The sequence below is a fragment of the Lutjanus erythropterus genome, chromosome 16 (assembly GCF_056507025.1).
Source record: "Lutjanus erythropterus isolate fLutEry1 chromosome 16, fLutEry1.hap2, whole genome shotgun sequence".
Lineage (NCBI taxonomy): Eukaryota > Metazoa > Chordata > Actinopteri > Lutjaniformes > Lutjanidae > Lutjanus > Lutjanus erythropterus.
Genome location: NC_139332.1, coordinates 29,388,162 through 29,414,625, shown reverse-complemented (window position 1 = coordinate 29,414,625; position 26,464 = coordinate 29,388,162). Strand labels below are relative to the sequence as shown.

The window sequence follows — 26,464 nt, the reverse complement described above, 5'->3', positions numbered from 1 at the left end:
CAGGAGTGTGGGTAACTGTTAAGTTTAAAAGGAGAGTTTACCCCCAAATCAAAAATACATATTTTCTTCTTATCTGTAGTGCTATTTGTCCATCGAAATTGTTTTGGTTCAAGTTCTTGAGTTATCAGCTGTAGAGATGTCTGCCTTATTTCTAATATAACTTAACAAGATGGCACTCGGCTTGTGGTGCTAAAAGTGCCAGTTCACTCAAGATAATCCACAGACATTGTGAGCAGTTCCATGTAGGAATCATTTTCTTTAAACTTAAATACACCCACCAACCTCACCATTTCCTGAGCTAGCTCAGTGATGCCACCGTTTCAGCTCAGCCAAGGAGGATGCAATTAATGTTTACAACCCCCGCCATCACGAGCCTTTCATCCATGAGTAGATGCACGCTGGGGATGAAATGATAATCAGTAAACCGATAAACCGTGACAAAATTCCTAACAATTACCGTTTCAAATTTTAATTATTGTGATAACTGTTTGATTACAGCACAGCGAATACTGTCCTGTACCTGACACAAGCGCAGGTGAAACATGGCTTTGTTTTTTTGGGTCAGTGAAACCACTGACATCACAAAGGACATGATGCCATGTCAAATCATTGAGGTTTTCAAAATAAAGTTGGTGACATGGTTTCAGTTTGTGTATCTGTAGTTTTTGAATGTTTTCAGTTACAGTTTCAGTTAGTTTCATCTCCTTCTGCAGTGATTAAGTCATTAAGTTGGTGGTTGTAGTTTGGTAAGAAGAAAGCACTTCCTACATGAAATCCAAACATATACACAGACGCCACAGTGGCCCTCAGATTGCACACATTGAGTCACATTATATTCAAGGGTTTATAATCTACATGGAGTTAGAAAACTTTATTCTAACTTCCTCCACATACATCATAAAACCTTGAATCTAACATGATTAACTGAAATCAGATGAGAAATAAAAGATATATTGCTTTTTAATCAGGAAAAACGCAGCTTCCCATTTACATGTATTTGTTTACATGGTCTATGGTCATGAGTCTGTCATCCGTGACTAGATGCATGTCATCTTCTGTATGGGTTTATAGCTGGTGGGTGTAGTTTGGTAGAAAAAAAAACTGTTTCAGGATTAAACTGCTCAGAACAAGGTCTGTGGATTATCTTGAGGACCAGGTCATGACTTCCGGAAAGAGACACTGTAAATGTTTTTGGCGCTCTGAGCACCACAAACTGAGTGTCATCTAGTTCCACTACGCTGGAGAGAAGACAGACGTCTCTATAGCAGACATCTCCAAAATTCTGCAGCTCACACCAAAACAATCAAGATAGCACTACAGGTCAGAGGAAACACATCTGGTTTTGATTTTGAGGTGAAACTATCCTTTTAAGAGCCTGTCATCACAAATTCTCTCTTTGATAGGTCAATTATGAGTAATTATGTCATGTAGAGAAAATGTAGGGTAAAGGGCGTACAAGGAAATTTGAGAATAGGTTCTTTTACATTTTGGAGATGATATCAAATCCTGTTACTGGGCAGTCAGATTTTACACTACATAGTCGTTACATTGGTGCGTTTGAGTGTCTGACAGAAAACGGTGGTATTAAACATCAGAGTGCCGTCTCATGCTGGGCTGTCAGTCGGACGATGCATCAGCAATTTTTTTTTCGTATATTAAAGTAATCCTGCATTAGTCAGCAATTGTTCGTTTTCAGTTGATGTCTGAAGTCACTTTCATTTCTTCTTCTCTTCATCCTTTTTGCCATCTTGCTTGTTACCGGTCTGGGAGGCCAGGGAGCCCATGGCGTTGCGGATGGCCTCGTTGTTCGGGTCGACACCGGGCAGGTTCTCCAGGACGCTCTGAAGGAACTCTGGGTCTTGCATCACATCATAGTCATCTTCCTCCTATTCAATTACAACAGAGGAGACAACTGATTAGGAGTGTTGATCTGTGTTGACGGTAAATATAGTCAAATGAAGCAATAATTTCCTCAGTGTGTGCTATGCTGACAGAGAAAGCCGAGTTCTCCTGCTGCAAAATCTGTTCTAGCACCACAGTCATGTTGTTGGTGTTATGGAAGAACTGCAGGCCATTTCAGCTTGGATGTCTTGTCTTCACTTCTGGGTTGCCAGAGGCTGTGGATGAGTATTTCTGTCACCTAGCGCTATGTTTTGGCCAACAAAGTAATAGTTATAGGCCAGGGTGATGATGGATGACGACAATCCATCTTGGTACTTGGCTCCTGTGCAATGCTTCCGCCCCTTTTTGGGTAAAAACAAGCACTCTGATTGGACTGGCGGTCAATACAAATTCTTTGCCAGTTCAAACACATAAAACAAGAAAAACAAATAATTTTACAACTACTGGGAACGATAAGCATTTTTACATTAAAAAATGTGGGGAGGGTGATCAATAGGGCTGGGTACCGTTTACAATACCACAGAGTACTTCATTTATTCATTTTTATACCTTTTTTTCCTATTTCATTCCATATCCATCATGTGAATGGAAGTAATCCTCAGATAATCCCTCTGCAGTTTATGCATTTAGACATATAGTATAGCTATACTTGTGTATATTTTCGGTTGTATTTGCTAAAGTGGGCCAATCACACATCGTGTAACATTCCAGATCTGGTTACAAAAACGACTGAATGCAGGTATCATTTGAATGGAAAATATTTCTTGGTACTGGGTTGTTTCGATCGAAACCTTCAAAGAATCGAGTTCCGATATTCAGCCCTATCGATGAGGGTCCCTTAAGTCTGCCACCTTCAAAGTAGAGGAACAACCCCGCCGAGTGGCTGGAGGTGGTACATCCTGACATATACAAGTACCTTACTGAAACTCCTGGTAAAGTATTTTGAACATCTGTCACTTTTTAAAACACTATTTTGTAGTTTTATTAGTCTGTCCACTGTGGTATTATGGTAAACTAATTTTATCACCGACCTTAACATGCATGCAAATTACGTACTTTTTTTCAGTTTTGGCAGTGGCACTTTAACAGCATCTGTTTTCACTCAAAAAGGGGGCGTGGTCAAGGGAAGTGACACATCGCTGCACACAGAAACTAGGTGGGGGACTCAAAAGCTTGTGTGCATTGCATCCTGCAGCAGGAAAACTGAGGTTTCTTGGTCAATCTACCACTGGGGATTTAATGCTTCAATTGAAAACGGTTACCATCAACGCTGACAGGACTTCCACATTAAAAGTATAAAATTTTCCCTGTAAGATTCAGCCAATACAGCCATGATTTGTGTCTCATGTGAAGGTAAACATATGTGTGTTTGTATGATGTACATAACATGTGACATCCCAAACTATGCATGTTTAGCTTGTTTGTAAAGTGCTGTCCATTAGTATTTTTTCACCACTGTAACTTTTTATTTTCAAGTTTTCTGTCCATGGCATCTTACATTTTCCATGGGACTCTTCTGGATTTTTTAACAATACTATAGGCCCATGTTGTGGTAATTTTTTCAACCTTGTTAGTAAGAATTTTTTCCCCTTACAACCCATAAGCCACAGCCGCATTCTGCTTTAGAAGTCAAATTTGCACAGGCCTGGTGTCTGCGGTTTGTCCCAGTCTGGTTCGGACCTGAAGTGGGTGGGTTTGTGGGTGAGTGGGGCTGCGTTTAGAGGATTTGTTGACATACTCCTTTTTTCACACTATTTGATACCACTATATGTAATTTTGTTGGAAAATCTCAATAAAAAGATTTGGAAAAAAAACTGCACAGGCCTGAACCTTTATCTTTTTCTTTTAATAAAAGAGATAACTCCTCCCCTTTGCAACTCTATTGAGAATACACGAGGGTAAGCTGAGCCCCATTTAACAATTGTATTACAGTATAATTTAAAAGTTCATATGACGACTCACCTTGGCTGATTCTGCAGTGTCCATGGGGGCTCCTGTGTCCATTTCTCCATATTCTGTTCACACAACAAGTGAAAAGGACTTATTATCTGAACAGACATGCCAACACATATAAGAGTACCAACAAGTGATAGCATGAGCATAAACTTGTATGATCATCAAATGGGCCTCACCTCCTCCAGCGAGAGACATCTGCATGGCGTAGGCTATCTGCTCCTCCTCCGTCATGCTGCTGAAGTCGGGAAGCACCGCTGCACCACTCTCAGGCTGAGACACTGACATCTTCAGTAAGGCCTCATCTGATTCTGCGACAAAATTAAATATATAAAGTAAGTGATCGACTGATAAGTATCATTCAATTTAATCCAAAGAGTTATCATCAGCACTTTTGCGTAAGTGAAAGCATACTTTTGTCGATTCCCCACTCACCATCTGCACTGGGTGTGGGCATGCCGGCCTCGGCTGCAGAGGCAGCAGCAGCCCTGCGGGCCTCTTCCTCCTGTCTCTGTCGCTGCTCCTCCATTGATACACGCAAGGCCTACAAGAATACAGACAGCACAGTGAGAATTAAAGACAAAGGATGCAGCTTATAACTATAAAATATTACATTTTCTTATTCTGATAAAGCCACTGTGGGAGTAAAACCTGAAGTGGCCTGATATGAGGAAAAGATGCAAAAGTTCAAGATGCAATGCAAGAAGGACTGCAGTGCCTCCAGTACTTCCTCAATTACTGATAGTGGTATCGATGAGTATGTGAATCTATGACCCAATCCTATACCATGTAATTTTTTAGCCCCCAAATTGGACCCTGCTAGTCATGTTCGATGGCACTGATTCTCTGTATCTAGTTATTCATGTTTTACAAAGAGTTTAAACTGAGACAGGTCATACAACAATGACAGCAATCCTATCACATCCCAAAAATTACAATGATACATTCTTCATTTTTAAATGCACAGGTGTCAGATCATTACTCAGTACTGACCAATACGCAAAGGTCAGGTATCAAAATCTCTATCGTGGAAGGAAAAATGGTACTGAAACGTCTCTAAATGCAAAGGATATTCCTAAAATTCTCATGCAGGAAAAAAGGTTAGTCAAAAACACAAAGCCACAAGTTAACTATCAGCCAATTAGTAATTAATCTCAAGGTTTTGCATTCTTGGCCTGTTCCAAGGATGACCATAGTCAATCATCATCTTTATCAAGCCCTCTCTTTTCACAAATGAGATTTTAGTCTACAAAATTCAAGCATTCCTTAATTGCTACTATTTGGATATGTTTTCTCTTTTTGGTGCCATTATAACAAACAAACATTTTAAGTGGCCACATCATAGCCAATATTTATTTTTGCAGGAATCTGAGATGCATCAACGTGATATATCACTTACCAAGGCAAGCTCTGGATCAGCACTGGGATCAACACCAAACTCGAAGTCGCTGGCACCAAGACCCATCATAGAGCCTCCTTCACCGGCCAGGATGGGAGAGGAGAGCAGCGCATCAGCCAGACTGGGTCCTGGAGGGACTGTTACCAGGTGGGAGCCTGTTCCCTCCTTCCCATTTAGAGTATTTATAAAAGCAGTCAGCTTCTCTGTGTTCACCTCCTGTATAAACAGTCACATACAGGCAGAAAGGCCAATTAAAATCTTAATTAATAAATGAGAAGAAGTGTCGAATATGAAAATCATGAAAATACAATATTATACTTCCATTTATTCTAGCTTATAAAGATAAACTGAAAATTTCTCACCTCTTCTCCGAAGTTGATAATATCCACATTCACTTTCTCTTTTTTCAAGCGCTTCGCCAGCTTTACAAGCTGCAGGATCAGCAGGTTGGAACAGAAGCAGGAGGAGATGAAGAAAAAGTACAGACAAACATTGACAGCAGAAGAGTGTATTAAACTTATGATGTATCAGTGGGTAAATAACATTTCTCTCTGTGGGATTGGCACAAAATGTGATACAAGACTTCAAACTCACATCTTTTTCATTATCCTCCACAGGACTCCCAACAAAGGCAATGATCCTCATCTTGTGGTTTTTTCCTTGTCTGTGTTTTAGGGCCAGCTATACAGGAAAAACAGAGCAAAAATATGTCAACACAAAAAACTGTCAGAGCAGAAAGCAAAACTTCTTATTTTCCATTTAAGTGACTCCTAGGCAGAGAACTTATTTTACACTTGAAAGAAATTATTCACACCAGAAACATCAAAGTTACACACATGAGCCACTCTGATGCCTGTGCAGAAGGAAATCTTTCCTTTGGGCTGGACAGCGTGGAGTTTGGACAGGATGCGTCCAGAATCTGGTGTCAGTGTGGTCAGGACCTCACAGTTACTACATGAAAAAAAAAAAAACAAAAAAAAAAAAAACAAAGACATCCACAGTTACCCATCATCAGAAACCATGTACTACAAAACTATTCATGCTACTAAGTGTTGTTGAAGTGACACGAGGATGATCACAACTTTTAACTATTGTTGTTAGATAAAAAGAGAAGAGCTTACTTTGCCATAGTGATGAGACCCACGTTGTTTTCTGGATTGCTTCGTGTTTTGGAGTGGCAAACAATGTTGACAGCATCTTGTTGAGCCTGTAGCCTTGTTGGTAGAAAGTCTCCATTTCTCATATATTCACTGTTGTCCACACTGAGGGGAAAATATCAGTTTAACGTGGCTCTTACACATTACTTTGCTAACTTTTGTATATAGTTTATATGCTTTCCCCTTATATGCTGCTTGAATTCATAGTATGCATTTTTTAGTCATGGAAAAAGTACTGTAAACTGTCTGTATTCACGTAGGGGTATTGTTGCACTGCTGAAATTAGGGATGTTAATGACTAATCATTCATCCATTACTTGCTGTTCAGAATTTAACAGGTTAATAATGGATGAATTAATAGCATAGAAAGGTCATTACTTGTGCCTCATTTTGACAGTGTTTGGTCTAGCAGAACCATTTGTAGAATAAGGAAACTTAAACTTAAGATGAGAAAGAAATTAGTTAAAATACATGCATTTTTAGGGTTTTCAGCTATTAGTTAAGGAATATGCACAAATTTATTACTCAACTACAAGTGAAAATACTGGTGTTAAAAAAAAATCTGTAAAGTACAAAGTATTGTTACAATGTTCAAAAAGTACTGGCACACACTGAAATCATCTCACAGTTTTAAAACATCTCAACAAAATGTTGAGAAATGTTGTCCTTTGCAATGTCAGTGTTTTCACTGAGTCAAAACAAACCCTTGTTAAAAAGAAAATGAGTTTCTATTTTGATAATTAACAGATTGTTCATATTATGTTATTTTTTTAAACAAAAAAGTTAAATATTTGCTCTTTTCATAGTAATCAATGACAATGAATGAAGAGGATTTGACTTCTGGACTGCTGGTTGGACAAAATAAGCAATTTAAAGACATCACTTTGGACTCTAGAAAATTGTGATGAGAACTTTTCATAATTTCTTGACATCTTATAGATTGCACGACTATTTGAAAGAATAACACAATATATTATTGAATTATTATGCTTACTGCTTATATATACTATGCATTTGTTTTTCCTTTTATGATACTCCTTTAATTATCTCTCTGTGCCACCCCCCCTTTTTTTAAGCTAAATTGACTTCGATCTATGCACAAGAATTTCAATGTACTGTTAGATGTTAGATACCTGTACTGTCTAAACTAACCGGCTAACATTAGCTAGCAGTTGACATGTCATTCACATATTAATCAAAACCTAACTAGTTAGGCCTAGTCACTAGTTTACATTAGTAAGAGAGGTAGTAAGACGTGTTCATCATCGGTTCCCTGGGGAAGAGCCTGTCTGTCTGTCTTCTTCACTAGAAAGCAGTTATCAATCATGTGTGTAACAGCTGCGTTACAATATAAAAACAGCGTTAGCGCGGCTTGCTAACGTTAGCAAGAAGTGACACCACATATGTCGCTGGTGAAACAATCAAATCATCGGGGTTGTCAGCTGATAATTGCGAAATAAAGAACCAAATTGTAAAGAGTGACATTTATGGATGTTGTCGTATGCGCTACAGCTGAACAAATACTTTATTAACACCTAAAATCTAAGCTAACTTTAGCTACAATGACTCAGCCTGTCGACACTGTGCAGCCGGCTAACCGTCAACGTCCATTTATCAGCTCAGTTAACCGGGACATTTCCCATAAATTCAGCTCTATGAACGACCCCTTCGAGTAATTATCTATCGTGTCTTAATATGAACCGTTAACAGATCAATAAGTAAACAAAAAAAGGCATTTGTAGACTTCTTACCAGACCATAGTACTTTCGAGCACCATTTTGGAAACTTCTTGTTGCTTTCTGTCGTAATCTTACAAGCTCACACGCGATTGGACAAACTCCGAATAAAGCGAAACATGATTGGTCAAAATTGTAGCTTGTAATTTACTGACGATTAATATAGAAAAGAGTGGAATTGTTAGTATGACAGTTGGCTCTTAACCCAATTACTGATTTTATTTTCCTGTCTGAACTTTCACCTGCATCTTTATCAAAGGATGGAAGTTGTTCAGCTGTTGTGGAGGCAACTCAGAATAAAACAGAACATTCAAATGTATCTTACAGTCTACTTTATTCTCCTTTTACTCAGTTTTATTCGATTTTATGTTTTATTTTTGCAATTTATGTTTTTTATTTAGAGAATTTCAAAAATCATTTCTGATTCTGACTTACAACATAGGCCTTTTATGGCATGACTGTGATGTAATGTAATCAACTATAATGAAAGACAAGCACAAAACAAAAAACAACATTCAAAATCAAGCTAAGTATATAAAAGAATCAATAACAGACAAAAGGAAAACAAATACAACAGAAAAGAGAAAAAGAAAAGCTACAGGTTAATTCAATTAACACTTTCCTTGTTTTTACCTTCTATTTTATTTCTCTTAAATTCCATTGCATTTCCTGTTACTTTTTTATTATTGTATATTTTATTTTATAAATATAAGTATATCCTGATAAGGTATATTTTATGGATAAAATGATAAAGAAGCTGTTAATGGCTAAAATAACAGTTGATAAAATATGGATATAATAAGGGAGGAGTGTCACTTCAGCCAAACCTAGTCATTAAAACACCTGACAAATCAAAGTATTTCAGCTTATCAACACAAAATTAAGATAAAATTCAACATTTACACAAACCAGTAACATTTATATATCTGCGAAATTGCAATGGTGTAATACACCAAGATGTAGCTACCTCATCATGGACAGTAAAAATGCCGCCTGGCAGTTGACAAATATCCTCTTACAGTTTGTGTTGCAGTCATATCCCAAAACACTATTAGAGATAAAAAGTTGATCTGTAAATGCAAATACAATCAAACAAATGTAACGTGCCTTCTTACTTTAATAACTTCAGGTACAAGTGTACAAAAACATGACATCCCAAAAAGAACAGAAAGAGAAAACATCTAGTTACATATTCTGAGAAAAGGCCTTAATGTGATTCTCATATACACATGTGCACATATTTATTTTTATATAATTCAAAGGCAGTTGAAGATGAATTAATCAAGTATACAGAAAAATGATGATATAACAGTTGTTATAATAATAATAATAATGATCAAAATCATCACAGAGAACAAAGGATTTACTCTTTTAGAGTTGTGCGAGATAAAGGTACATTTTTCAATCCGTCATCACCAATAACAAACAGTTTGGAAACCAGAGCAACACATACAATAATAAATACTATAATACATGTGACTATTTACATGTTTGGTTCATAGGCTGCATGTGTAACCACTTTGGAGTTTTTACAATAAGGCACATATTCACTTAGAGAGCATTGTCTAACAGTTTGATGGAACAATCAACAGAATAAAACAACCCCCACATACCATTTACAAGATATAAATGCCCAAATAATGTTTGTTCACATTATCTAGGTTGGGAAAAGGTCAATCAATTTAATGCACTGCAGAATCTATTCATTAAGGAATAATATATATGGAGTAAACAAAGACTTTTGTTGCATAGCTTCAGATTAATGATTCTTTTTTGCTCTCAGATTGAAAAACAATTCTAACACATTTCCGCTTTTCCAAATATCAAACAATTCAATAAAACGTAACAAATTAAAGTGATTCAACCGTAACATCAGGTTAAACCACTGCGCACCCTGTTTGAGTGCTAAAACCAACTTGAATCCAACTACTAATACTACGGCCACCAGTTTGAGTTTACAAAAAGTAGACATGTTGTTCTTTTACACACCAGGCAGCCATCACCACATTCTGTTCGTGAAAAAAATAGCAACTACATCATAGTTGGGTCCTGTCTCAAAAACCTCCTTTAAAGTTACCAGCCTCACTACACTTAACACTGGTGATCCTGGACAACCTGTCCCATAAAGCTCAAGTTAATGCTGTAATCAATCACATGCAACATCAGCAAAAGTGAATTTAATGAGAGATTATTGCTGTCAGGAAAATGCAGCATGAAAGCTTATATTAACATTCTAATTAATATGACTAATCAATCAGAGTGTTTTACTAATGAAATACAAAAACGAAATACTAAATGTACCACTTGGAACAGGGATACAAAAAGCTCAAAATGATATAACAATCAAATGGCATTTCATCATAAATTATTCATTATTAGCCTTGATTTGCGAGCCTTTCAGCTTACTTGGGTGCATTTACATTTGTTTGAATTTTGATTCATGTGCATTGTTCCTTTTTAAATAAAGAGATAAATAAAGAAATAAATCAGTGTGGAAAATATATTTGAGTGAGTGAAAGCAATATGTTAGTAAAATTTGAATAATCTGTGATATATTGACTATATACGTAGCTTTATTTCTAGCAGCAAACTACTGCTAATAGTGGAAAAGTGAGCATCAAAAACTATAAGAAAATGCAGCATCCCCCCAAGTTTGTTCAGTTATTCAGCAGCAAAATCAAAACTTTGTTTTTCTTTGTTCTTGGGAGAAAAGTGCTCAAGCAAGTTTTTCTGCTCTATTCTACAATATATGGTGCAACGTGCCAACGTAAAATATAAAAAAGCAAACACACACACGTACACATGCAGTTCTAACACGCATTGGCTGTAAGGTCCCTGTGTTAATATTGCTGCAGCTGTTATTTTCCTTAAACTCTAGATGGTGCAAATGACAACATCTTCGAGTCTAAACTCTTGTTGCTGTAACTGTTTGCTTTTATTTTGACCTGCAGGTCCAGAACTGCAGGTACTGTCGTTACACAGCTGGATGATATTAGTGGCGGCAGGTTTCAGATGCTCTGCATACATGACATTAATAACGCCAGTAACCTGCTATCCAATAAAATAGTTTTGTGGGATGGCGGCGAAGAGTAACAACTGTCTCTGTTTGATTGCAGTTTGAGCTCATCATATAACCTTTTACTACTGGCAGAGAGAAGAAGAAAACAGGTCAATTACATCTCCACTTCTTATGTTACTTTATACTATTTATAAGGTTATTTAATATATGGCAGGTCAGCTCAATTTATGTGGATTATTAACATTAAAATAACCTCTGCTCTCTGTCTGACTGTTTAACCAAACTCAATTCTAAAAGCAGGCGTTTAAAGGTAGGGCCATATTTTTTCACAGTAAAAACTTTAGACTCTTTTCTGATTGATTTTGATCTACAGACAAACATGTATTGAGTGGCCCGGCACTTTTACAGTGTTTTCACCGTCACAACAGGAAAAAGACATATGCAGTTCATACACACTACTTTTTACACAGAGGAAACAAGTCAAGGAAAGAAGCAGTAGCCAATCACAGCGCAGTAGCAGTATCTAATAACAGTGCAGCAGAGCAGAGCAGGACTAGGCAGCTTGTGGGGGGAAAAAAAGGAACGTTTAGTTCCACTAAGCAGGATATATAAAGGCACATAATCAAAACCTTCATAAAGTGTTGTGTTTATGTGTTTTAAACCACATAATTTACTGAGAAATAATTAATTGGGAGCTCTATTTTATAGCCACAGCGGGACCCCTGCTCACAATGCAAACATTATATTATATTACTATTTACAATATGATACACTATAACGTGATTGTACGATCTTTATAATAATCTCCTGCTGTGCTCTTTAGTCACTCAATTTCCCCCTAATAGCTGATTGCTGATTCTTTAATGTATAATGATCAAAACTCCTTAACACAAACTGCTCTCTGCAGGTTTGGGCTGGTGCATCAGTTGCCACGGCAACAGAGCTTGAGCTCTCTCTTTGGGCCTTTTCCCACCAGCAAGGAACCGGCCCCGTTCCCGTTTGGTCTGGATCCCAAGAAGTTGGCTGCTTCACGGAACCAAAATATAGCAGGTTTTATTTGGGAATGAAAGTGGGCGTGTCATATTCTACAGATTGTTGTGTATTGTTCAGCGCCCACATTTGATGACATTCTTTATACAACAGTTCCACTCAAAGCTGGTGGGAATACGGGATAGTTCGATAGATATCACCAAGGTTCCAGGGATTTCAAAGGGAACTAGTTCAAGAGCCGGCGCCTATTTGGTGGAAAAGAGCCTTGTGAGACTTAAAAAACAGAGGTTTGCGCCAAACCTAACAAACGAACTCACTAATCTCGCTTCATGAGACAGGCCCCCAGGTCACCGTTTGTTGTGGTGCTCTGTCCACAGCTGAGTATCAGTTCTTTGGTCACATGTGGACATAAGCCTGTTTACACACTAAACCTGAAGCTGGTATCAGATCTTACAGTGTATAAGTATAAAAAACCCTTCTTTTGAAGCAATTCTTTGACCTGAACATGAGTGACAACATTTAGGCTTCACAGTCTTCAAAGTTGTACGGGTCCATTACAACAGCTGGTGAAATAGAAACCACAAACCGAGGATCACCTCTTGTTCCAGCATGATTTGCATTCAGAGTAAGCTTAAAAAATTCTTTAAAAAATAAACCCTTTTATTTAAAACTGTGTTCCCAAATAAAATGGTGTCTAAGATTTAGCAGAAACAGTCCTCTGTGCTCTGGCGTTGCGGTGGTGGGACAAACACTTAGAGAGACACGTACACATGAGGATGTGCTACAGCAACTTCAACAGAAGAGGAAAATGTTAGAAAAAAGAGAAAATAACTACGCTTAAGTGAAGAAGTTTTGTTCTCAATAAGGCAAAGTCCTCATGTTGCACCGAATACTGGCAGTGCCAAGAACAATCTTTGGTTGTTGCACAGAAGCATTCCTATGAGATGAATAATAGTGTTCAATAACCACAGCATTAATGTACCTGCAATTACTAGTGTCGGAACACAACCACCCACTTACCTGCTCATACACATGTTGAGATTTGGAAATCAAAGTGCCAAAAAAAAAAAAAAAAAAAAAAAAAAAAAAAAAAAAAAAAAAAACATTTAATGTCCCTCTTTGTTCTTGCTGGTTTACTTTTTCACATCACTTTTTCCACCTCAAATAACACCAAGGGCAGCTGTAACATTTGTTCTACACTCTTAACATCCTCCACGTTTGTTTCAGTTCATTTCAGTCCATTTCTCCTTCCTACATCTACACCTGTAAACCAAAAGCAATGAACACGGTTAAGAAAAAAAAACACTCAGCAGCAGGTAAAAAAAAGTCACAGGAAAGCTTGAGAAAAGAATTTTGAGAAACTTACAGAGCATTTGCTTGCGTTAGGAACAATGTCACTGAGTGAGATCGCATCCGCAGCACCGATACTTTCTTCAAGACCTCTGCAAACAACAAAGGGGCAGTGAGTTGATCATTTAATATAAAACAATGGGTTTGTGTGAACATGAAAAAGTGTTGAATACACACACGCCAAGCTTTCATGCTTTTCTTTAAATAGTCTGATGACATTGTGAGGTAGAATGGGATCAAGGGAGTCTCTGAAATGACTCATGCATAAATCACGTGCATGGATGAGGTAATATTAAAGTTTTGTTAATGGAACGTTTAGCACAGATATCCTTCCTCACTCTCTGAAACACCCGACGCTTCTCATGTTTTCCCAGAAGTTACAGCAACTAGACGCTAGCAAGCAACAGTGAGCAGCAAACACAACAATACTTCAAAGAAATCATGGATTTCTCTGCATTTGAAGACTGGGATGCACAACTCAACACAATATGTAACATATGTTTAGCATTTTTAGACATTTTAATGTGGAAATGTTACATGTTATAGCTTAAAAAAGAAGTTGTTGAGGATTTAAACAACTTGCTCTCTAGTCTAAACTACCTTAACACAAGTGGACTTTCTGGTTATTGGACATTTTTTACTTTAGTTCATGCTCTCAGGCAGCTTTCACTCCCAACCTGTGTTCGACCCACAACATGTCAACGTATAAGAAGAAGAAGGCGGCTTACTTTATTAAGCCCTGAGAGGAAATTACATTCTTTCACTCTGCTGTAATGTTTTGTACACACACAGGCCTGAAGTACAGACACATGCACAAACAGGACCTATAGACTTGCATCTGAGAGAGGTGTCAGAGCGAGGGAGCTGCACGTATACATATAGTGAGGCGCCCTGAGCAGTTGGGGGTTCAGTGCCTTGCTAAAAGGCACCTTGGCAGTGACCAGGAGGTGAAATGGCGCCTCTTCAGCCACCAGTCCACATTCACAAGCCAAGTCCTTACACACTGAGCTACTTTCTTTCTTTCTTACATCTGGAGAAGAAGATTTGTAGGCCAGGGCATCTCTGCAGCACTACAGCACTTCATTATAATTCTGTTTTATGACACATTTTTCATTTATCAAAAAAAAAAAATGCAGCTTTTGTGGTTTGGATATTGCACAAACTCAAATTGGCTTGGAGCCATTGGTGGCATTGTCATGTCATAGTTAGACCACTTTAGAGCCCCAGCACTGCAAGAGAGCACAATATTTCTGATGATTTACGTTTTTGTTTCCTAAATATTTTTGTCATACTTCATAAAAGATGCCAACAGCAAAAATGTCCCCAGGGCCGTCAGTTTTAGTACTTAGATGTCTGGCATAATTTAAGAAAATACACTTAAAACTGAAAGTCTGCAAACTGTAATAATCACACTACGTATTTAATCATTAACTGTAAGACACTATAAGTATAATCCATGGCAGTAATATGCATTTACTGTTGAGGATCTGACATATTAATGATCATCATGTGTACTTTTCTCTCTTACCTCTTGGGGGTGCTGTGCTCCTGGTCTTTGCTCAGCATGTTGTTTAAATCCACACCCACTGACCTGCTGGTGTCCTGAGAGTGCGGCGGAGGCTGACTGCTGGGAGCAAATTCGAGGTTTCCCAAGGAGGAGACGGCGGCGGTTTCAGTAGTGTTGCCAACGGCGTCGCTGGGTGGTAAGGTCTTTGGGAGGAGGTCGGGACGACCTGACTGCATGACTGCGTGGGACGGGAGGGAAAACTCTTAAAACCGTGTTGTGAAAGAAGCATTACATGCTGGTACATGCTGGAAGACTAAATCTCTGCTGGAAACAGTCAACAAACATTTGTTTTCACATGTTTGCACTCAAGCTGAAACCTGAAATCCCACTTCCAGGTCTTACCGCAGTCTCCTTCAGGGTCTTCTCTGGTGTCGGTGCTGACTTGATGTTGGAGTAAAGGCTGCTGGTTGTTGCTGGTGGTGCTGGTTTGTGAAAACAGAGACGGCCCAGAGCCAGCTGTCTTCTTAACAGGACTGTGTGCCACTGCACGGCGCTTCTTGGATGGGGAGGTTTTTACTGGAAACAAGAGGAGAAGTGTTAATCAAGTGGCCATTGTGCCAAAAATTGTTCAGATTCCTGAATAGTAATTGTTGGGATCATTGTAATGACGAATACAATACTGCACAATTATGCATGAAAAACTTTGTCCACAGACATGAATTCAGCTTTAAAAGAGTAGTAACCTGCTCTTGACAGGATATTTGAGGTATTTGAAACTCTGTACGTCCAACAGCACAATATGTTTCTCCTGAGAAAAATTCCCCACAGGATTCCCAAACTTCCCAAACTGTCACTGGATTTTACATGGAATTAAAGCAACAAGTGTGCTTAACCTGTTTCCAACTGCACCAGATGAGCCTGCAGACTCTTAGAAATAAGGGTTCTTCCTGAAGGGCTGAGGCTCTACCCAGAACCACTTGCTTTTGAAGAACTTTTCGAATAACGAGTTCATCAAGGGTTCTTTGTAAGACCAAACGTTCCATTAAGAATCCTGTTCATCCAAAGAATCAATTCATCAAGGGCTCATTGTATCATAATACAAAGGATTCTTGGTAGAACCCCCTGTGTGGGTTCTAGATAAAACACTTGGAATATAAAAGATTTATAGGTAGAACTCTCTGGCTGAGTTCTTGTCAGGGTTCTGGGTAGAACCATTACACCATAGAAGGGTCATCTGTAGAACCTCTAATAGGGGGTTCTGGGTGAAATCTTTCATAGATGGTTCTGGGTATAACCCTTTATAATGGGATCTAGGTAGAACTCTCTAAAAGGATTCTAAGTGGAACCTTTACAAAATGTTCTACCGGAAACCAAAAAGGGTTCACCGACAGGGACAAGCTGAAGAACCTCTTATGGTTCTTTGTGTCATAATATATGTGAAAGGGTTATCTGTAGAATCCCCTGGCTAAGTTCTTGTTAGCACCTGTGGAAGGTGGAAAGGTTCGCCCCCAGAACCCCCAGAGAGGGTTCTGGGGGGAACCATTACACCATTGAGGGGTTCTCTGTAGAACCGCGTATAGGGGGTATAACCCTATAAGTGGTATAAGGGTACAAGCGTATAACCCTTCATGTTGGGATCTAGGTAGAACTGTCTGAAAGGGATCAAAATGGAACTTTTATAAAAAGGTTCTCTTATGGGAACAAGCCGAAGAACCCTTTATAGTTCTAGTGAGCACCTTATTTCTAAGAGCCTGTCCACGATACGGTATTTACTTACATGAGATCTTCCTGAAGACCACGTTGCACATGAACTTCTGAAACCGTTCTGCGTAGAAACCCGGTCTGTGTACTGATACAGTATCCTAAAGAACAGGAGTGATCACAGAGGTTACAGAGGGATCTTTTAATTTAGAACACATTCAGCTGAGGCCAGTGAAGGTTCCTCACCCCGTCGTGAACCAGAGCCTTCCACGAGTGTTCGAGCTTCTTTACTAATCTGAAAAACAACACACACACAGACCGGATTACTTATAGAACTTCTATGAACAAACATATGTGGTTCTGCTTAACACATTCACAGCAGACATCCAGTCTAAACTTCATCAGTGTGGCTTTTAACAGAAGAAGAAGAGAAAGAACACGGAAGAAACACATGCACTGCTTCTTTCATGCTTCAACATCACTTCCTCATTCTTCAGCTGTTTTGGCTTCCAGCTGACTAGAACCATCAAATCACATTCATGCAGACGAACCATGCAGCCATTATAAATGTTACTAACTAACTAACTTGGCGGTTTGATCCCCAGCTCCTCCTGTTCACATTTCAACCCTGGGAAAGACACCGAACCCTGAACTGCTGCCAGTGGTGAAGCCACCACAAGCCAGCGTTTGAGTGTGTGTGTGAACGGGTGCAAGAAACCCTGAAGCGCTGCGGTCAAAAAACATTTATAACTACAAACTAATTACTATTTCTAACTTTCATTTGCTATAAAGAGTCAGCAGCTTGTTAGTTTCAGCGGCACCACATATCTCACGTGCGCCAGATGGAAAAGACAGATAGGCTGCTATTTAATCAATCCAGTCATCTACACCGACCACAATACTGCAGGAGAGAATCAGGGCCAGGAGTAAGGAAAGGAAATGAGAGGAGGAAGAATTTGTAAGATTTCTCTTTTCAAGAATTAAGTCAAAAGTTTCGACTTTACTTTAATTCTAAAAATGTAAATTAAATCCTTTTTCTCATTTTTTCCCCCATATGCTTTTTTTTCTTAGGCTTGGCTACAGTGCACACACATAATTGGGACCCAAAGTGTATTTTTAAACTTCAAATCTATTTTGTTTTGTTTTACTCATGTAGCTACGGTGATTGAGTGTTGGGTTGAGTGCTGTCAAAACACGACTGACGAGACGGCACCGACACTGCTACTGCTCTGCTAACGTGCTGCTTTTGTTATGCAGGCTGTGTAGATGTTGTGTTAGTGTCACTGACTGAACGAGGGCTATACAGATGCATGCAAAAATGTGTTCACTGTTTACCTATAGGACTGCAGAATGTCAATGATACCGATATACACCAGCAGCCTCTCGCCTTTTGTGTTTCGTGCAGGGATTCCTCCCGTTCTGTAGAATAAAACAAAGAGAAACATCATGGAGTGCTCTGCTGTTCCTTCGAGTAAGCGCTTCTTCACCGTGGCAGAAACTGTAACGAGGAAGTTGCCTCACACATGACCCCTCTACGGCCACAGAAACACTGACACTCACTTGTCCTCCGTGTCCATTGATCCCATGCTCCCTGCCTCAGCCTGGATGGCCTCTATCGCTGTGCTGTACAGGGACTTCTGGCCTTGTGGCCTCCTCTGGTCCGCAGCTCCGGCCACCGCCTCTTCGCTGGCCTGCTCTCGACAAGCCTGGTCCAGATTGTGGATTCCCACCAGAAGGCTGTAATCCATAATCTTAAAACTCTGCAAAAGCTGGATAGAGATCAAGGAACACAAGCACAGTGATGACAAATAAATCTGGAAGACACATGCTGACATTGTTTACTAGAAGACTATGCGCTTTTATCATGTTTAGACGGGGATTATTCTGTAGTTCTCACCAGACAGTCTCTTTGGATGGTCTTGCACACAGCACTGTACTTGTCCCCCTGCATTAACAGCCCGTCAGGCATGTCCTGCATGAAGTCCAGGTCCTTGTACGTGGGTACGCTCTTTTCTCTCTCTTTCGCTGAGGCCCGTCGCTTGTAGGTGGAGCCCTTTAGGTCAAACTTGAGGTGCATTCGTACTGAGCTCGGGAGCAGATTGTTCATGACCACGATACGGATGTTCTTACCCGCCGCCTGGACACAGTAGAGCCCATAAAACTTTGGTAATAAGGTCCGTTTGTTCTGGTTCAGGTTCTGAAGGAGAAAAGAAAAGATGGAAAGAGGAAAGATAAATATAATATCAGTGAAACTGACCAGTATGTGAAACAAATGATTGACTAATATACTGTGAAAACTAAAAAAATGAACAACTAAGTAAAAGTAAAAACACACAAATGATGATAATTACGACTCCTTATTTTGATATCAAATTGTAAAGACATCAGGAGCCAGTTAGTGTAATTGTTTTGATTTTTTTCTAGTCCGTGCAGATGTTTTAATTGTGGGCTATCAGGGGCTTCAGATGAATTGATGGATAAGAAGACAGAGGACGCTAATTAAGAGTCAGTCCACAGTTTTATTGCTTGAGGTAGTCATGTGCACATTAATTCTCTGGATACCATCTTATACCTAAAGCCCCTCATTAAAACCTACCATAAAATATCCTGGGAGCAGTTTCTGCAGAAATTCGGCCTCTTTGTGCTGCACTGTCTTAATGATGTATTCGTCATCACTGGAGAGGTAGAAGAGAGATCCACTGGCTCCGGAGTTTGACAGCTCGATCAGCGGCTCATTGCACAGAGAATACTGTGACCAGACAGAGCACAGTGATTAGACATGATAAAACACAAACAACAACAACACAGGTTTACAGGTTAAAAACAGGACAATCAATAGTCAGTGAAGCCTCGTGAGCAGCTCCTCCTCTAGTCTGTCAACACTGCATTATTTCACACTTCCCTAGTTTCACTCTTTCCAGTTCCTCAACCACTCCTTTCTTCTGACAGTTCAACCTCTGAGCCATTTCCCCTTCTGCAGAGCTTTACTGTTCTCCGAGTATTTGCAAAAATTTTTTTGAGGAAACAGATGCTGAGTAAACAAGAATACCATATAGTCATCAGGCCGGATGCCAAACATCTCCCTGAAGTAGCGAAAGGCAATCGGGGCGTACGTCTTGAACCTGAAGTCTCCATAATGATGGGCTGGTGTCAGGTTACTGCCCTCACTGCCAGGAAACAAAAGAGGAGTCAGAGATTTAAACCACAGACAGTACAGATTATTAATGTCGTCTAGACGCAGGAAATAAATCACACAATTAATCATCTTTACAGCATATCCTTACTTCAAGATTTCAAAGATGAAATGCCATTTCGAAAGTATTTAACTTCTGTATTGTGACCTATTTCTCAGTGAAACAGGAGAGGCAGGCAGGAGGAAAAAGTGGGTGTGTTGCCAGCCAGCTATCTAATGAATTTTAGCTCTGTGCCACAAAAAGTTGATGATGGATTAATGGGTGGATTTCACTGGGTTCAAGCCAACGTGAGCACAATTCATATTTTGTTTAACAGGAAGCAAATATGATTAGATTTGGCTACAATACAGAACAAAATCATTTTTTGTCATTTATTGTTAAATAGGTGGACAATATGACCAGGGGTGTGATATAAAAGGGTTAAAAAGGCATTTTTCATTTCATCTCGACTCTAAAAGACTCACCTGGGGAAGAAGATGCTTTCCACTACTTCAAAGTCCTGCAGCAGCACGTCTCTCTCAGGTTTCTGGCTTAAGCTGCCCACCGTGTGCGTAATGCCCAACTGGATAGCACCTTTTAGGGCTGATGATGTTGTCTGACACACAGCAAAAAAAAAACAAAAAAAAAAAACATGAAAAATGTATACAAATGAGAATCGCTGTTTAAATCTGTCTTTGATAGATAACCTATTAAAGTTCACATGCAACCCTGGCAAGTAATTTTGGCAGATCATCAGCTGATAATGTCCACTCTAAAATGATCAGCGATCAAATTACAAGCTTTAAAGGGACAGTTCGCCCCAAGATCAAAAATACATATGTTTCATCAAGATTCTCAACTGTCACATGCAACTAGCTAGTCCTGCTCAGCCAGTTATGTCTGACTCAGCAGTAAGAAAGGCACACAGAACCTGGATGACCCTTGTTTGTACAGAGTCACTGCAAATAAATTCATAATAGAACAGTATTGCCTTCTGCAGCTTTAAGATCTTTGGGTTTTGGCCTGTTGGTCAGACAAAACAGGTCATATGAGGATGTCACCTCCAGCTCTCTGAAATCAGGACATTTTTCACTACTTTCTGGAATTAGAAGAAGCTATTTAATGGAGAAAATAATTGGCAGATTAATAGATAATGAAAATAACTGTCCACTGCAGCTTTAAGTGACTGAATGTAAATGCATGTAATTCAGTGATGGCAGGTCTCTCACCTTCTTGTACGTTGTCTCGCCGGTGGGATCGATTCCACGATGGCCGATAGTCTTTTTCATGTTCTGAGTCATGGTGGTGGTTGGACCCTGTCAGCGCAAACACGGTGGAAGGTAAAATTACAAGACTGGTGGAAAAAAACTCATTGCAAATCTGCAGCAACACCTAATAATCTCTTGTTAAAAAGAGGAAGAAATAAAGGATGTGTCAGCTGAATATTGGCAGTTCCCAAACTGCCTAAGATGAACGCAATCAGCGTTTCCTAACTGACACAGAGCAAGATTATGCACTTCCTCCATATAAATCAGCTATGTCTTACCTCAGGAGAAGCATTTTTTCGAGTTCCAGGCGAAGCTGGAGTGAGAAAGTGGAGGAAACAAACAAGTTATTCAAGAAATACATGAGGAAAATAAATAAGACAATGAGACAAAAGCTATTCTAACAGCGGATGCATTAACACCAAACAACACAGCCTGAAACAGCTTCTACCATTCCCTAATGTTGAAAAGAAAGAGTGCAGCTGAGCTCTAAAACAAGCATGCAGACGCACCTCGTTCATTACCTCTGAGAGAAGACAGTCTCCTCCAGAATTGACTCTGCAGGTCTTAGCATGGAATGGGAGGAATTAGATAACGATGCTATTACTATTAAAGTGATTTGATGCAGGGCCACTGAGTGTCCTCAGCTCTAGAATAGAAAGTTATGTTGCTCAGAGTCCAAAGTCAACATATGACCTAAATACTTCACTTTCATTTTTTAAGGAACATACTTTAGACACGACATAATGGTCTGTGACGACTGTTTGCTTTTCCATTTGCTTTCATACTGCACACATTATTAACAGTGAGCTGATTTTACACTTAAAAGGCAGCTGAGAAGTTCAAAAGTCTGTGAAAACTTTGGAGGAGCTTTGAGAAAACAACCCTGATGAGATCTCAACGATGTTATCAAGGTAATCTCACCTTGAAGGCTACAAATGTGGCACGTGGAGCTTAAAACCCATGGGTATTTACAACTATCAATCTTTTTCATGGTTGGCAGCTCACCAATACTACTGTGTGCAGAAAGATTTCCTTCTTCCTGAACATCTCCATGTGCACCAGCTGCCAGTTTTTATTTACACATAGCTAAAACTAATTGTCTCTTACACTAAGAAGCATTTCTATTTTTTTTTTATTCACCATATTTATCTGTATAACTTAATAAAGCTCAAAAACACCACAAAACACAGCTCTCAAAATTGACCATGATAACACTGATAACAATAACCTTCATGAAGGCATTGTGCTGCTTTGGTTTTAGCCAAGTGGGAGTGCCGGATAAACTGTACAAACACCAGAGCCAACACTGGAGACCATTCAAGAATGACACTTACATGGTCACACTGGCTGTGTACTGAACTAGGAGGACAGATGTTTGTGTTGTGATATTCAAATCGATAAACTAAGTAACTAAGCTGCTGACTGGCTGAGACATGTCTGTCCACACTGTCCATAACCATGTGTCAATATCCATCTGTATCATCTAAGGGAGTAACCCATGGGACCTTATGTCATCTGATTTAACCCATTCTGGAAAGGGCACTGTGTTTCATGTACACAGAGCTAAAACTGATGCAGTCCTATATACAAGGAGTGTTTCTCATATTTTGTCCACTACATTTATCAGTATAACTCAATACAGTTCAACAACACCACAAAATATAGCCTCAAAAGTGACCATAAAGTTGAGTCCACAATTCTCTAAAACTTTGCCCTTCATGAAGGCATTGAGCTGCTTTGGTTGTAGCTGGGTGTGTATAATAATAAGCTGAGTGTACACAAACAGTAGAGCAAACATTGGAGAGCATTCAAGAATTACATTTATGAAGACACACAAGTCGTGTGTTAAACTAGGAGTATAGATGTTTGTTTTGTCATATTCCAGTGAATGGACTGCCTCTTATAGCTGGGTGATATACACTGCCTGGCCAAAAAAAAAAAAAAAGTCATCGGACCACCTTTAGCTTTCATTACGGCACGCACTCTCCATGGCATCAGTTCGATAGGCTCATGCAATGTTACAACATTTATTTCTGTCCAGAGATGCATTAATTTTTCAGCAAGATCTTGTATTGATGATGGGAGAGTCGGACCGCTGCGTAAAGTTTTCTCCAGCACATCCCAAAGATTCTCAATGGGGTTCACACATCCATGTGTGAAAATGATGTCTCATGCTCCCTGAACCACTCTGTCACAGTTGAGTCCGATGAATCCTTGGAATATGCCCGCGCCATCAGGGAAGAAAAAATTCACTGATGTAAAAACCTGCTCATTCAGTATATTCAGGTAGTGAGCTGACCTCATTTTTTGGGCTCATAACATGTTGAACCTTGACCTGAGCAACGGAAGCAACCCCAGATCATAACACTGCCCCCACAGGCTTGTATGGTAGGCACTAAGCATGATGGGAGCATCACTTCATCCACCTCCCTTCTTACCCTGATGCCCCCATCACTCTGAAATAGGGTAAATCTGGACTCATCACACAACATAACCTTTTCACATCACTCCAGAGTCCAATCTTTATGCTCCTTAGCAAACTGAAGCCTTTTTTTTTTATCAAACAGCCTCACTGATAAGTGGTTCTCTCAAGGCTACACAGCTGTTTACTCCTAGTCCTTTGAGTTCTCTTCACATTGTGTGTATGAAAATGCTCTTACTTTCACTATTAAACATGACTATGAGTTCTACTGTTTGACCCTTCTGAAACAGAGTCACGACCACAGGATGTGTCTTCTGACATGGTTATTTAAGAAATGAGAAGCTCATCACTGCATCAGTTAGAGTTAAATAACTTGTTACCAGCTGAAACATATTAATCACTGCTTTAATTATCCAATGGAAGGCTCTTACCTGTTTGATTAGTTAAAACCAGGTGGTGACTTTTTTTTTTGGCCAGACAGTGGATACCAACATTACATGAATATTGTTATATGAGACTACAACATCTTAGATTTTGGATATTGTTATATCGTGATATATAAGTGTCTTTTCCTGGTCTTAAAGGCTGCATTACAGTAAACTCATACAATTTTCAGAACTTTTAAATTTCAATTAAATTTAACCTTTATTTATACTCAAGAGATCATTAAAGGGCAACCTTCATTCACATTAACATTAAGCTAATTATAGACGCAAACTACAAAAATAACAACAACAACAGAGAGATAGAAAGAAATTACACAACTGGCTAACAAAACCTATAAAACTTCCCCTTTAAGTAAGAAATTTGCTTTGATTTTAATTACAATATAAACTAATATACAGTTATGTAGAAAAACCCTAAAACTTGCAAATTAAGTAGTTAGTTCAATAGATAAAATAAAATACAGTTATGCATAACAATTATAAGTACAGGCTGGGAGTTTAAGATCAAATAATGTCCAAAAGATGTAACTTATACACTAATTTACCAGACTGTCCTAGCTGTTCTGTTATTTGCTTTTACCCCCTTTTAGCAAATATCTTCACATCATTGATGATTATTTATTAAAATCTCATATGCTGTCACAATATCAATAGTAGGGTTACAAATTTTATAAATTTTCCTTAACTGAATCACTAATAAACAATCTATTAATCATTTATTAATAAGATACAAATTACATGTTTTTTTCCCCTCATTTCAAGTTTTAGTTTCCTTATTCGACAAATGGCTCCACCAGACAAAACAGTGTCAAATGAGGCACAATTACGGCCATTAGAGAAAGTGTGTATATCGAGATATATCATGTATATCATTACATGGCTTAAAAATATCAAGATATTATTTAGAAGCCGTATCGCCCAGCCATACAAACTGTGTCTAACAACTATTTTCATTGTCAATTAATCTGTTGATTATTTTTGGATGTCCTAAAATGTCCTGTTTTGCTAAAAATCCAAAGATAATTAGTGAACTGTCATAAAGGTGTAAAAAACAGACAATATTCACATTTAAGAAGCTGGAATCAGAGAATTGTGACTTTATTTTCTAAAAAAATAATTACTTTAACCGATCACCAAAATAGTTAAAGATTAATCATTGCAGCTCTACTGATAAGCTACTGACTTGCTGAGAGAAGTCTGTCCACAGGATCCATAATCTGAACCAATGTCCATATGTCTGTATCACTTCACTAACTGAACAGAGGTCAAACACATCTGATTTATGTCTTTCAGGAGAAGGTGGTGGATAATAATTTATTACTTACATCCAGAGGGGCCCTGCAGCCCTGGAGGCTCCTCTGCAGCTGTGGCCATTCAAACCAGAAACTCAGGCGGGGCTGTGGTGAAACTCAGATCCTGATCCACTGCCGGCCAACTTCCTCTGTGAGACAGTACCTCAGGTGTCTGTGGATCTGTGTGGATAAAAAAAAAAGTAGTTCATTAACAGCAAACACTAACTTACAGATGACTTCATGCTGCAAATATTGACAGCAGCCACGTTGACTGTCTGTTGATGGAGAAACTGATCTGAAAATAATCAGAACACGAGAGTTTTAACGGCAACTAACTATCGGTATAACATTTTAACACAGGGAAATTAAATTGAATAGCAACACCAGCATATGCTGTAAACTAGCTAGCATTACCGATATGTCTGGATTGCGACAGCTAACGAGGCAGAAGCGACAAAGCTAACTGCTAACTTGAAATTGATTGAACTTTTCTAACTTTAACCAAGCGAATAACCAACGAGCAACAATACAAACAAACAGTCAGCTCACTCGAAAATCTTCCGGAGGAGTTCTCGTCGTTTCCAGAGAGAGAAAAAGTTCACTTTTTATCTAGTAAAGGTACTGTTTTCCCTAAAACTAATAAACAAGGAAGCAGTGCGGAAGCAGTTTTGTGTTCTGCTCTGATAGCCAGCGAGAGGGGAGAACATCCGGTGAAGTTTTCAAAATAAAATATGAACGAGAAAAAATACAATTTAAAAATAAATAAAAAGAAAGAACGAAAGAAAGAAAGAAAAAAAAATACTTCAGCTGTTAAGAACTCTATTGTGTACATCACCCCTGAATAAATACAAAAAAGTATATATACTTTCTATTTAATAGGCCTATATTCAGAATCAAAATCAGATATACTTTACTGATCCCTGGGGGGAAATCATTACATCATAGTTTAGTTTTAGTATGTTTTTTGTATTATATTATATTCTTTATTTACCTTTTTGTAAAATCTTATAAAATAACTAATAACTATAACTGCTAAATAAATGCTGTGCAGTAAAAAGGTGCCATACTTGCCCATGAAACATACAGTTGTTAAGTAGATGTGTGTAAGTATGGTAGTACTCATGTAACAACTACTTCATATTGTATAAA

General features: G+C 38.8%; 2 protein-coding genes across 2 annotated transcripts; both read right to left on the bottom strand.

Moving 5' to 3' along the window:
- Positions 1–1,499: 1,499 nt before the first annotated feature.
- psmd4a (proteasome 26S subunit ubiquitin receptor, non-ATPase 4a) lies at positions 1,500–8,317 on the bottom strand. Its single transcript, XM_084739267.1, has 10 exons — positions 8,163–8,317; positions 6,376–6,516; positions 6,091–6,205; positions 5,849–5,935; positions 5,617–5,685; positions 5,255–5,470; positions 4,291–4,399; positions 4,035–4,166; positions 3,865–3,917; positions 1,500–1,886 (listed from the first exon to the last, which is right to left on the bottom strand). The coding sequence occupies exons 1-10, from the start codon at positions 8,186–8,188 to the stop codon at positions 1,716–1,718; spliced, it is 1,119 nt and encodes a 372-aa protein (XP_084595393.1). The 5' UTR covers positions 8,189–8,317; the 3' UTR covers positions 1,500–1,715.
- Positions 8,318–12,795: 4,478 nt separating this feature from the next.
- Positions 12,796–25,592, bottom strand: LOC146313321 (phosphatidylinositol 4-phosphate 5-kinase type-1 alpha-like). Its single transcript, XM_084739275.1, has 15 exons — positions 25,349–25,592; positions 21,434–21,468; positions 21,117–21,203; positions 20,373–20,503; positions 19,764–19,881; positions 19,311–19,463; positions 18,612–18,911; positions 18,275–18,483; positions 18,050–18,133; positions 16,961–17,009; positions 16,791–16,875; positions 15,416–15,589; positions 15,035–15,251; positions 13,523–13,598; positions 12,796–13,419 (listed from the first exon to the last, which is right to left on the bottom strand). Exons 1-15 carry the CDS (start codon positions 25,395–25,397, stop codon positions 13,414–13,416), a joined length of 1,773 nt encoding a protein of 590 aa, XP_084595401.1. The 5' UTR covers positions 25,398–25,592; the 3' UTR covers positions 12,796–13,413.
- Positions 25,593–26,464: the final 872 nt, after the last annotated feature.

Bases quoted from the DNA above. Each gene is read 5' to 3' on its own strand.
- psmd4a (XM_084739267.1), bottom strand. From the start codon at position 8,188: ATGGTGCTCGAAAGTACTATGGTCTG. The intron at 5,686-5,848 runs GTGAGTTTGAAG...CTGATCCTGCAG, and splicing joins TGGAGGATAATGAAAAAGAT to CTTGTAAAGCTGGCGAAGCG. The intron at 5,471-5,616 runs GTGAGAAATTTT...CTGTTTATACAG, and splicing joins TTATCAACTTCGGAGAAGAG to GAGGTGAACACAGAGAAGCT.
- LOC146313321 (XM_084739275.1), bottom strand. From the start codon at position 25,397: ATGGCCACAGCTGCAGAGGAGCCTCCAGGGCTGCAGGGCCCCTCTGGA. The intron at 18,484-18,611 runs GTGAGAACTACA...ATCTCTATCCAG, and splicing joins CCATCCAAAGAGACTGTCTG to CTTTTGCAGAGTTTTAAGAT. The intron at 16,876-16,960 runs GTGAGGAACCTT...CCTGTTCTTTAG, and splicing joins AGGCTCTGGTTCACGACGGG to GATACTGTATCAGTACACAG.